This window comes from Metopolophium dirhodum, chromosome 6 (genome assembly GCF_019925205.1).
Source record: "Metopolophium dirhodum isolate CAU chromosome 6, ASM1992520v1, whole genome shotgun sequence".
Taxonomy (NCBI): Eukaryota; Metazoa; Arthropoda; class Insecta; order Hemiptera; family Aphididae; genus Metopolophium; species Metopolophium dirhodum.
This window is the reverse complement of record NC_083565.1, coordinates 22,541,038-22,554,865: the sequence shown is the minus strand read 5'-3', so window position 1 is coordinate 22,554,865 and position 13,828 is coordinate 22,541,038. Positions and strand designations below refer to the sequence as shown.

Genomic DNA, 13,828 nt, shown 5'->3' with positions numbered 1-13,828 from the left:
TAACCAAGATCGGGTAAACGTAATGTATGTTTCGTTGATAAGTGGGTGGGCGGGTGAGGGTGGGTCGAGTGGTCGACCGCGACGCGTAGTCTCCGCTGGGTGGTGGGGTGGCGGGTGAAGCGGAGGCCGCGGTGCGTGTGGGAACTACGGGTCGGGGCACGCGCGTCAGTTTTATTATTTTTTTTCGTTATTACATTTTTTTCTCTGCGTTTCACATAGTGCTATTATAATAGTCGTAATAAGTCGCCGCCATCGCGGTGCGCTCGCGTTTTTATCGGGTTCGCATCGGAGCGGACGCGAGCGCGAGCAGCGCGTGTGAATTATGGTCGCGGCACGTTATAATATTATTATTATTATATACCATAGACGAAACGGGCGAACCGGCGAATCGCTCGACTTTAGATGTGATACGCACCTATACTATAATAATATCAAATACCTACACAATATACTATATATTGTACGCGATCGTATATGCTCAGGTATAATATAATATAAATATACAATAATAATTTCATCATCGTCGACGCCTTCACACCGGGTATACGATAATCAGTGCGGTCGGCACTTGATGCGCACTAAGCAGAAACTTAATAAAATACGCACCTATCTATAAAAATGATTAAATATTGTTTTTTATCTGTCGTAGTTTTTTTGACAGTATTTTTTCTGTCACAATTTTAACGAATGTGTAAATGTTACATAAATAATTTTCAAATACAATATCCTGCAAAATCTATAGAATATTTTTACACTGCAGCTACGATGTTAATCTATTTAATTTTTTTTTTAAATTGTTTAAAATATTCAAAAAGTATAAAAATATAAAATTACAATAATGACAATTATTTCACTACACATTTAAATACAAATAACACCAAAAATGTTCACTAAAAATACATGATCATATGAAGTTCCAAGTCTGTTGAAATTGGATGTTCAAACGTAATAGTAATGAGATTTGTCCTCAAATGATTTTAGATAGGTATTTTGTTATAATTCAAAAAATATTAATCATAGAAATTTGAAACATTCCCACTATATTAAAATTTTCTATACACAATGACATTTTCAAAATACCTATTACTATGAATAATATTAAGCTATTCACGCTCTATGGAACTTTGCAGTATATATACCTACTAATATAAGATGTTTTATTGCAAATTTGAATAAAATGTGATTCACCCGTTTCCTTTTCCCAGAACCAATTTCACACAAACACGCAGTGATTAAATGATTACTGGTACTATACCAATATTATTATAGTGACTTGCTCAATACTCAAACCTCGGTCAAAACCTACTATACCATCAGCTATACCAGTTACAGATTTCTTCGGATTTATTTTCCCTAAGCGAATGACATAATATCATAAAATACGATTAGGTTAGGTCTTATATAGTAGTTACGGTTGTGTTTTAATATTAATGCGGTGTTACGTCCGCGGTGTCCGGATTTTCATCGGTGACCATAATATGTGATTTTTCTCCGAGAAAACCGTCACGTTTCCACGACGACGGCAACGTCGGTACGACTAGGATCCACGACGTGTCCTTTCGCATACAGCACATCACTATTGTATAAATTATGCCTAATATTATAATAACACATAATACTATACATCACGGTTCATTTCCGCGAAACGTCCGAGCATATTATACATTTATACACGGTGTAGGTACCCATATTATAATAATATCATCGTCATGACGCCCGGGTCGTATACCCACATTATCGTATTATATAGTCTGCCGTAGAATTTCGTGTCGCAAAACCATAACACACGTTCGCCGCCACATCACTCCTCATATTATGTATTGTACATATTTTTTTCCATGTTACGTTTACGCTGCGCGTTTATTATCGCGACCACCTGAATATAACATAATATCGTCTGCATGCGTATAGGTATCCATTATTACATATTATTATTATTATTACACGTAGGTATATAGAGTGTCCGGGCATGAATCTCGCGAATTTCCCCTCATTCTCACGATTTTGATATCGCTGAGACCCGTATATATATATAATATTATATACTTATACCTACACGCACCGCGAAGACGTTTTGTTTTTTCTACATTTTTGAGACATAAGCACATGAGGTATATAGGTACAAGATGTATATCCCGCGAACCGTTAGCTTTTCCTCTAGGTACTCGTGTTTTAGACCAGCGCATCGATTTTCCCACGAACGATACAAGTTAAAATAATGATATACATAATATTGATCGAGTATATAGGTGTACGCCGCTATAGGAGTTCCGGTATATATTTTATGTATATATACACATATGTTGCCAATAATATACATCAAGGCTAGACGGGATTTTGCATTGGCGGGTTTATATTATATAATTTGCTGCAGAATTTAATTTATTCACAAGAACTTGAGATTATTTGTTAACTTTGACGTAAAAAAGCCTCAATTTTCCAACCATCAAAAATTGTTATAAGTCGATATTTGGTTTTCATCGTCTGGTAATATTTGTACGTATATATCGTAGTTATCGTCTTCCACCTCATGCCTTCATAATATTGTGACCGCCATCACGGTGCAATTATAGGACTTTTTAAAAGAAATATTTTCATATCAACTCAACTAAAAAGAGTTATAAAAATTTATTTAAATTTTGCAGCCTTGGTATATACTAATATATAGTATACACACAATATATTATATAAGGTATAAAAATCATCTGATATATTGACGTTTCTTTGTAACTAGTTACAGGTATATTTCCTACGACTCGACCAGATAGGTATACCACGGTGCAGATTAATTCACGGATAACCACGTCTCATCCCTGATGTATATTATTATCATCGATGGTCTTCCTGCAGCAGTTGCCGTTTTCATTAAACACTCGTTATACTTTATGACGTTACACCAGTGCACACACACACACACACACACTCACAAACTTATAAAAGGTTTCCGTACACGGATTCCGGTGCAAGTGATACGCGTCGTAAGACTATACGCCTATATATATATATATATATATGTTATGAGACATAATACAGTGCGTATATTATTTATGTACATATAATATAATAATATATACCCATTACCCATATATGCGCGTGTGCGTTATAGTTTTCCACGCGGTCGGTTATCATTCGCTGCAGCGTTCCATTTGATCGTATCGGTTCATATATAATATTATAAGCTTTTATAAACGTGTCGTCTCTTATTCTGTCGCAGGTATACCTATATAATATATACCTATACCTATAATAATATTATATACCTATATATTTTATGGTATAAACATATTATACGAACGGTTTTCAGATCATTAAATTTCACAATATTTTATATACTCTAAACAAGTTGCTATATGAATATCATATGTGCATCTACGGTATAATATATATTATATTTAATACATGCGTACATATAATATAGTATATCAACGTGTTCTCATTCGGCTGATATACGGCCATGAGTCATACGGCTCGTGAATATTGATATCAATACAACATCGGTTATCTAAATATAATTTCATATAGGTAGGTACATATTTTATTTCTTATAACTTTTTATGATTTGCGCCATATTACACCATTACATTACATAGAAAAGAAAACGGGTAAATATACTAAACTGATTTAATTACGTTTTATATTACTTATGATAATTTATAATATTATAATGTGTCTATTTATTCTCGTTGAAGAAATGATTTATTTTATTATTACTATTATTTCCACATGAAATAATTACAAAATATATATAGTATATAATATCTTATTTAGTTTTGATCGTAAAATGTGTTTTTAATTAAATATAGTTAGTTACTTTCTATTTCTCTAAACACAATTTTGCATTAAATCTATATCGAGAACTAGCCACTTTGATTTAAACCGGGATTTATTAAAGGCATTATATTTTAATTATGTTATTGCAAATCTTTAATGGCTGTACCTATATACTATACTAATTGAAAATTGCTGTTTTTATTTTCAAGAAATTCTAAGTGCCAAGACATGTTTTTCAAAAATGATATAATTCTTTTTCGTAACGATTTTACCCAAGATCCTGAACTATATTAACATATTTTTACTCGGAATTTGTGATTTAGTGATGTGTTTATTTTTATACTTATTTTTACATTAAAATAAAATACATGTATTATAACATTGTATATTTATCTGGTTAGATAGGTATACCTACATTTGATCTGTCTTACTGTTTGCACATTAAGAAATAATATTATGTTTACATAATAATCAGAAACATATCAGACTTTACTGCCATATAATAATAATATAATTTATTCATATAGGTATGCGAAATTCAAAATAAGTATTGAACTATGTACAATATATTATATATATAAATATAATATCAAATATGTATATGGTATTTATATTTAAATGCATATGGTTTAATTTGATCGATTAGTTGAGATTAAACGAATTGAGCCAATCCTATTTTCACAAACGACAAGACGTCAATATAAATCCCCTTGGCGACTTGACATTAATAATACGAACACGTGGTTATAGTAGCGACTCTAATAACTCAATATAGGTATACGCAATATTATGTGTTTCCTAGTGGTATTAAATCGTTACTTTAAATTAATGTATATATAGAAAAACTTGATCGGAATAACTAAATTGTTTAAAACGATAACCCGTAATAGAAATATAGAATATTATAGATACCTCGACATCTGTACACAATATGTATATATTATGATGCGTGATTGCGTGTACGCGCTGATTAAATAATTTGTCAAAAAACATGAGAACTATAAAAAATAAAACCGTTGATCGATATAAACGTCGAGTAAAATACATTAAAACCCATGTACCTCTTAAATATATATAGGTAGGTAGGTATGTATAATAATATCATAATATCATATTTATCGATACGTCATCTGCAGCGACTGCACAGCGGCGGCGGTTAGCGTGTCGTAAAAATACAAACGATGTTAACACGATTTTCGGTCGGTATTCACGTGGGCTCTTCGTTTGACATTTCGGAAATGACTGTACGTTTTCTTGTAACGCGTATTGTATATATGTATGTAACCGTGCGCCCTCGGAAGTCTATATACGTTTCGGCGCGACAACGTGGCGCGGTTACAGTTATAATAGCTATAACTTATGACGACCGATAACCGGGACGACGGTAATTTCGACTCGCTTCCGTATGGATGGCGGCGCATAGGTAGTTATTAGTGACGGTAATTTGTCACCAGCATTGTACGTGTAATAATATATAATATATTATATTATATAAATGTTTAGGTAGAAACGACGACCGCTCCTCCGCGACGTCTCGTTAACTTTATTGCCGACCATTAAAGTCTACAGGTTTTTATTTTTCTCGTTCACTCACCCTCTCTCACTCCATCGCTCCTTTGCCAGTGTATATTATCGTATAAACGTTATTATTATTATTATTATTCTGTTTCACGCGTTACGGTTTTTATTTTCACGTCTTTTAATATTATCACGTCATAAAACACGCGCCGGACGTATATATTTTATTTTTTTTTCTCTCCGCAAACCGCAAATCGATACCGATAAACTCATATCGAATCGTATAATAACTATACTGCGCGCGACGCGTCTTGACACGTGTTTAAACGCCACTCGGGTTTCGCGCGCGCGGGGACACGATCGTTTTTTTTTCTAAAAGTATTTACATGTTTCAATAAATTTTCCGGAACCGCTTGTATAATATGCGCTCTGTCAAACGCTCTGGACGGTCGTTATTATAATATAACGCGTTGTCATTTATTTTATAAAGCTGCACGTACCTACGCGATATGTACCTTCATATACTCATTGCTAACACGCACCGCACAGTATAAATATTGTTGTAGAGTGCAAAAAAAAATAGTTTAGCATCTCCACCGCCGCTGCCGCCGTTGCGGTCGATCCTAATGGCCCCGTCCGTCCGTCCATCCGTCCGTCCGTCTGACGGGGACGGGGTAACACTATTATATTTTTATACCGTGGTTGCAGTATTCGTTTATAGGTATAATAATATGTACAGCACCGTGTACTCGGCATACTGCTGCAGCGGCTTTCAGACGACATGCGCGTGTAATACGCCTATATTATATTATATACTAGTATATAATGTAGACTTTGCGACGGGAAAATTGCATTCGTATGTAGGTATACCGCACAAATATATATATATATATATATATATATATATCATGTACGACGAAACGTGTTTGGACGTGTTTGAAATCTCGTCCAGCGAATAAATCTATAATAATACCTCGTACATGCCATATGTATAGATACAATATATTGTACATAAATTTAATATAAAATATATTATATAGTACAACGGCAATTATAATATAATAGTCTATTCAATGATATAATATGATATATATATATATATATATATATATTTAACATATAGGTATGCTGATTTACACAGCGATGCGACGGTGGTGTAAACATCATTCACGCGATGGTTAGGAAACATGGAAGAAACATTACGTTATTTTTTCGTCCAATTTTTAACCTAATTTATAAAACGTTAATGTATTATAGGTATCAGCTAGAGTTCTTTATTCAATAATTGAAATTCGAAATGTCTTAGAAAAATGTTAATATTATAGTACCTATAGGTAGTATTATTGTAGTAAGTAAAAAGGTAATTGATCCCACTGAAAAAATCAATATCGATCGCGATGGGTACCTCTATATTCACATATTATAATACGTTCTAGCCTTCCAGGACATTATTATTGTTTTTTAAATACTATTATCATAATATATTCATACATCTATACTTGATAAAAGTGTCTGCAGGAGCATTGGTATTTGGTAAAATGGTTCTTGATTTCTCTTTGTAGTATATACATACGGTTACAATAAAATAATATTAGGCCCGTTGAATGTATAATATTCATTCCGGTTTTAATAAAATACTAGTTGGGAACAATACATTCTAATGTTGAAACGGAACTGATGAAATGTTTTATGGCTGCTTGAACGTTAATTCAATTTTTAGAGAAATAATTAGGTATGATATTTGTGCGATTATTCACGCCCTATATACAAGACTGACAGTCCTAGACACATAATTATAGTTACCATACTATTATATCATACGAAATCGAATAATATTTAAATTTAATCCGCCCCCGAGTCTTATCGGATGAATCGTTAAAGGCAGCGTGTTATAGTAAACGTTTTCATGACATATATATGTATATATAATATATATATAATACGTGTACCTAAACTTATTAACAGATTACGATAACATACTTCGAATTCTAAATATACAGTCTAATTCACCAAGCATGATCACCCCATTTTCTCTTCAACAATGTTGTTAAAATTTTTAATTAGATACATTAACCTTTACAAAAAAATCTACTAAATAATTTACAGTAAAAATGGTGGGTTCATGTTTGAAAAACAGAAGTTTGTATCATCACATAACTTAAGTATTACAACAAATCTCAAGAATTTCAATAAATTCATTATTAAATGAAAGTTAAATCAACGAGGGTGAGTATTCTTGGTGAACCACCCAGATATAATGTATTACAATTTATAAGTAGTTAACTTTCCGCGTTTAGATTTAATTATATATGTAGGAAAAGAAACGCTTTTTTACGTGCGATAAACGTTGTGCCAAGAATATGGACAATACGCATAACATAATATGTAATATAAAATATTGGACCTTAAAAAATAATATTAGTATTAAAGAAAAAAATGCGTGTTTACAGGAGGTACCACTTCAATTGCATAGAAATAATAATGGCAGAACAACAATAATAATAATATAATAACAACAAATAAATAACGTCGACATATTATTCTACTTACGTAAGTACTTGATTTGTGCTGACGATGACTGGCTGTTGGCTGTTTTCCATGTTGTCTTTGACCTGTAACACGCAGTGTATCCAAAGCCAGTCCCCTGTGGCCCTCTTCTGTACCCTGGCCAGCAGTATGCAAGAACGATCCTGTTCTGATTGTGTAACTGTATATATACAACCAACAATAATTATTGTTATTACGCGTATTACAAAATATATAACGTATATACCTACATATATATATGTATCAACACGAGTTGTACATACTGCAGTGTTTTATTTTCTCTTAAACAACCGTAATATATACGTTATATATTATATACATGGATGAACGTGTATATACACGGCGCGGACATATATCACGGGTGGGCGATAATAAAATTTTTTTTATTCACATATAATATATTATAATAGGTACATATCACTTTTAGTTTCGGGGCGGCCGCCTCCGGCACTGTGTATTTGTATACGGTATATATAATGTACGTGTGTATACATCATAGGTATGTAGGTATGTAATTGTTATTAAAACGACGTGTAGGTATATAATGTATAATATAATGTACTCACTCAGCCTGTGTTTGCTCTGAGCTTCGCGCATGCACTCCCAGTGCAACAGTTGGTACCAAGAGACGCCCTGCAGCTCCGAACGGGAAAACCCCAAATGAAATTCTCCTCTGGAAAGAAAACAATGTAGATTGGTTAATCATTAATATTATGAAAAACGTAATATTTTTTTCCGGCGCCGCGCTGTTTACTGAAAAACTGGTGCAATCGGGACGCGTTTTTATCAATTTTCTCGCGCTTGAGGTCGAAAATAATATATTATAAATTATAATTTATTAAGAGAACGTGGTACCCACATATATATTGTTGTTTCCGTCTTACACATGTACGACATACCAAATTTTATGCTCAGCAGATCACGTTTAGCTTTGTTAGTTAAAAAATCAGATTGAATTGATCTCTTATAAAATTTAAAGGTAAGATCTAGGCAATCTCATTGGCTTTTCATTGGCTATTCATTATATTTTAATTTTAAACCGAGTTATGAGATCTTAAGATGTATAAACAATTTACAGTTTTAAGACAAGAGGTCAATTCACTCTAAGGTCTAACCTTTAATATTGTACGTATACACCGCGATGAATAATCCAACGGTTATAATAATATTATTATTATAAATATTGCCGGCTGCAATGATTTCGAGCGTAATCTTATGTTTAGGAATTCAGATATAACACCGCACTATAACATAATATTATGTTATACATATTATAATAATATGTAATACTACAGTAATATGTACGCGCCATCGGGAATATGGTTTTCGATTACGATTCCGATTGAATTTCGAAGACGCGTCCTCATTCCTCCTACTCCTCCCCCGCGCACGTGGTGGCCGTAGCCGGTATAGCGAAGTATCTACACTCGCATAGACACACATTTATACATGTAGTATATATATTATATAGGTACACTCATAATACTGGTGCTTCAATATCGTTACAAGAACAAGAATTTGTAGGCGTCGCGAGCGCGAGCTTGTGTGATCGATAGCGAGATTTGTTTTTAGATCATATTATATATTATTATTATTATGTATAATATTCTCACCGCCGCTGCCGCCGCCGCCGTTACAAATCATAACCCGATCCGCGTCGAGAAAGTAGTGTGTATCCGATTCTGGTGTAATTTCTTTTCGTCGGGTCGCGCGAGGCGTGGGCGGAGGGGGTGCTCGGCTCGGGACGTTTCGCAACAATCGAAAACGCCGTTCGGTAATATTAGGTAGGTATATCCGCGAGGTCAGGAAAAAAAATAACATGGCCCACAGTGCGCGAGTATAGTATAATATTATATAGTAATATATTATAACCCTTTCCCGCGGCCATCAGCTGCACATCCGTAATAATTAAATATGTAACGCGCGCGCGGTACGTGTCGGCTGCGACGGGCGCACAACACACACGCGATATCTCGTTCTGGTCGCCGTAATTCATTCATTATTCGTTTGGCCCGTTCGGAAGAGATTAATTATACTCGAGCGATATTATTATGCCATAATATACTAATTTGATAGTAACGGCATGGCGACGACTGCGTATATGTTATATAATATGGGAACCGCCGACGCACATACAACACCCCGCGGACTAATTGGCAACGGTCGCCGCCCGGTTTGGCTTCGAAACCCGATATCGCGACGTATTATACGACGAGACAATAATAATTCGAAATATTATTATAATTTACATCTACACGAGCACGCGCAGTACAATATATTATATTGTATGTACACGAGTATCGATTATATATAATATACAATGTACTGCTGGGTGTCAATTTTGAAATATTTATGCGTTAACATACTCTATATAAATTGGCTAAACGATTGAAGAACTCGGTGGTTTTATTTTTCAATCTCGGGGAAGGACACTGCACACGCCGAGCTGAAACACTCTGTAAACACGTGCATGACGTGCGTATGGCGACGACCGCAGTCCGCGGGTGACGACGAAATGTTGGCATTTCACATTTTTCCGAACCCGAGTAATTGAGGAAAGCGCTAAGACGTCTTAGTTTTTAAAGCTTGAATTATTATTAACTCACTCGATAGAAATATTATATAGGAGCCTATAGAGGAACTTTGGTGGAGCAATATTCAAAACTCGATATCAAAATATATAATTATAGGAAAATAGCTGTGATTGACGGGGACGGACATACACGCCGAGTTGAAACACTCTGTATACATGTGAACGACGTGCGTATGGCGACGACCACGGTCAGCGGATGACAAACGACGAGACGATCTTTGCAATTCATGCGCTTTTCCGCGCCCACGGTATATACTTCAATATCGAACGGTCTTCAGAGACTAACGCCGATGACGTGTGAATGGGACGAAGCGCGTATGTATACTGTTTACACAGCGGGTAGGTATAAAAACGGCGGTTACCTATCGCGGTTGCGCGGCGTTTCTTTGAGACGCGGAAATCATCGATTCCAGTTACCGGAGAGACGCGAACTCGTAGGTACTTATATATATTATATCGATCTATTCGAGGCGTAGGCCTTTCGATGCCCGGATGCAACATGCGGCAACGACGACGACGACGACGACGACGACTGCGACAAACGACCCGCCGACCGTACATGTTTAATTGCGACAGAATATATAATATTACAGTGTGTACGCGCGTAATGTATCGCGACAAAGAGAGGTACCTATAGTATATTATACTACTACTTATTATTATTATTATTATTTCCGAGAAGACGGAGCACGTATTATCCGGTGCAGTTGGGTTTTGCGTGATTAATGGCGAGGTATATAATATAACACACACACACACATATATATATATATATATATACATATACGGTGTATATATTATAATAATAATGTAATATAATGGCGTGTACGCGCGACGAAATCTTGTATTGCCGACGACTGCTAGGCAGGTATATTCATCGGCCGACCTCGCCCACGCGACGGGGACACCCGACAAATCGTTCGCCCGCTGCACCAATTCCGCGCCGCGCAACACAACAGGTATACAAAACTGTTATTAATCACCCGTTTCGCCGTTCCCAGTTTTAATATGACATACACCCGATGCGGAGGCAATAAATACGTACTCGTTTCTTTATTATTATTATTTTATTCTATATATAGAGGCATATATAGGTATACTTCTATCATGCGACAACCGGTCCCGATGACGACGACGTCCAATGATATATATTTCGGTACTTAATTTGTTGCCGCGCGCGGAACTGTTGTGTCCGGTGTATTTTCGATAATTGTTTTTTAACGAGATAATTGGTGAAATGCACGCGCGCGCAAATGTACCTGCCTACCTGTATAATAATATAATATAATAGTGACGGTGATGATTTGTTGCCCGGACCGTGAGCGTTTTTAATTGGCGCCCCCGAAACCGGAGTTATAGGTACGAAATATGCGTTCGATAGAAAACGTAATTTTTGTATAATATTATTATTATTATTATTATGCGCATGAATAATTCAGAGCACGTTATACCAACACGGCTCAAGTCGGTACACCGCAGCAGCAGCAGCAGCAGCAACGACGTTTTATAACATTTAACCTAACATTTTATACCTATAGGTATAACTCTAAAACAATGACGTCGCGACGCTGTTTAAGGTATATCGATTAAAAACGAAAATGGCGTAACTATAATATATAGTTTATCTCGTTTCGAATGCATAACATGTGCCTCGGCCACCCGTCGCCGTTGATCACGTGCCGCAAACGACGATAATAGTATTATGAGCGACGGCGGCGCGGCCGAGACAATGCCCCCCTTAATGGTGTTTAAGTGTTAACATACATTTTGTCTACGTGTATGAACTTCATGTCCATCGAGTGGATGGCTGTGAACACCGTGGTGGAACCCTGGACCACGGCCTCCCTGGTCTCGGGCATCGCCACCGGGCTGCAAGTGGCTAGGAAAACTGGTTCGTTTCTGCTGCACAGCGGCAGATAGGAGAGGTAGTGGCCCTGCACTAAAACCACCTGGCGGACAAACGATTATAATTACTCAGCATTGCACAATGTGTATAATATGGTTAGGTATAATATATAATGGTTACGCCGCTACGCGACGAGGGGTCAAAGTGTTAATTTTTGTTTTCGGGATATTAGAAATTATTGCGTTTGAATCGGCGCGAGTCGAAACTGGTTCATTTTTTCCAGTAGGTAATCAAATCTGTGCTCAAACCCGTTTTCTACAATATTTTTAACTCCTCTGGATAAGAAACCTGGTCGCGTGCCCGTTTTGACTCTCCGATTATCATGAACGCATATGTAGATACTGGCTATCGAATTAACCCTCGAAAATTATTTAAACTTCGTGTATCAAGACTATTTTACGACGGACACACTGCGTATAGAAAGAAAATGTGCAGCGTACTTTGATATGGTTATTAATTATTATTTAAGATTTTATGAATCGAACATTATAATATTATTATTATTCTGATAAGACGAATATCTTATCGTGAACACAATTAGTAGGTACGAATAAAAAAAAAATAAACTATAGGTACACGTCATATAATTATGTTATTATAACTACATAAGATATTGTTTTTATTACCTTTTGATCGCCGAATCGCATTTGCCTCCTGGCGTTCCTGGAGACGTTCATCCGGCACAAGAACATCCGCTTGCATCCTTGGTCCTCGGCGGACGTTTGACTCCTGGACAGTTCAGTCTGAACGGCCTGATGATCTTGTTTGTCGATCATGTCGTACACACTGTCGCCGTGTATGAGAAGATCCTCCTGCGGGAACGAATAACAACATTATAAATAGTCGATATCAATGAAAAATAATAATATGTACAAACAAACGGACGAATTCCGTTATATGATATTTTTAATATTATTATTACAGGTACCTATGGTTGCAAATGGACACCGCGGGGGAGAGCAGGTGATTTCGAACACATCGAATGCCTACGAGCGCCATATTATATACGGGCGCGGAGAGTATATAATAATAATTTAATATTTGAAAAACAAAAACAAAATTGTTTTTTTTTTCTTTTCGTCCTACGTGCTATATGAAATCAACGCCCATAACGTTTTAATCGGCACACAAATCTTAATAGCCTATCTGACGGAACGAGGAGGAGGACTGCTGCGGTATATAATATTAATACGACCGAGGAAACGTCCCCGGGGTCGTAGTCATCGCCATCGTCGTCTCCTTCGTCCCCATGTAGCCGGCGCGTGTCTGTATCGTAGATGTGAACTATATATTTTAATATTACGTTGTGTCCAACATTTCCGGACGTACAACCAATCGTCGTATTATTCATTTATAACAACACCTCACACAGGGTCGTACCCAGGTTGAGGTAGCCAGTCTCTCCGATTTCCGTGTACGCGCCGCTAATTTATAGTAAATACGTGTAATACGGTATAATAGGTATGATTATTAATTATAATAAAAAAGTCTTA

At 36.0% G+C, this 13,828-nt stretch overlaps 1 protein-coding gene across 1 annotated transcript in view; it reads right to left on the bottom strand.

Moving 5' to 3' along the window:
- LOC132947060 (uncharacterized) overlaps nucleotides 1–13,828 on the bottom strand; it is a 140,770-nt gene that overhangs the window by 15,212 nt on the left and 111,730 nt on the right. The window contains exons 5-8 of the mRNA XM_061017237.1: nucleotides 12,962–13,147; nucleotides 12,194–12,378; nucleotides 8,403–8,509; nucleotides 7,840–7,996 (exon numbers count right to left, since the gene is read on the bottom strand). Of these exons, the coding sequence (XP_060873220.1) occupies nucleotides 7,840–7,996; nucleotides 8,403–8,509; nucleotides 12,194–12,378; nucleotides 12,962–13,147 (635 nt within the window). The remainder of the gene's footprint in view (nucleotides 1–7,839; nucleotides 7,997–8,402; nucleotides 8,510–12,193; nucleotides 12,379–12,961; nucleotides 13,148–13,828) is intronic.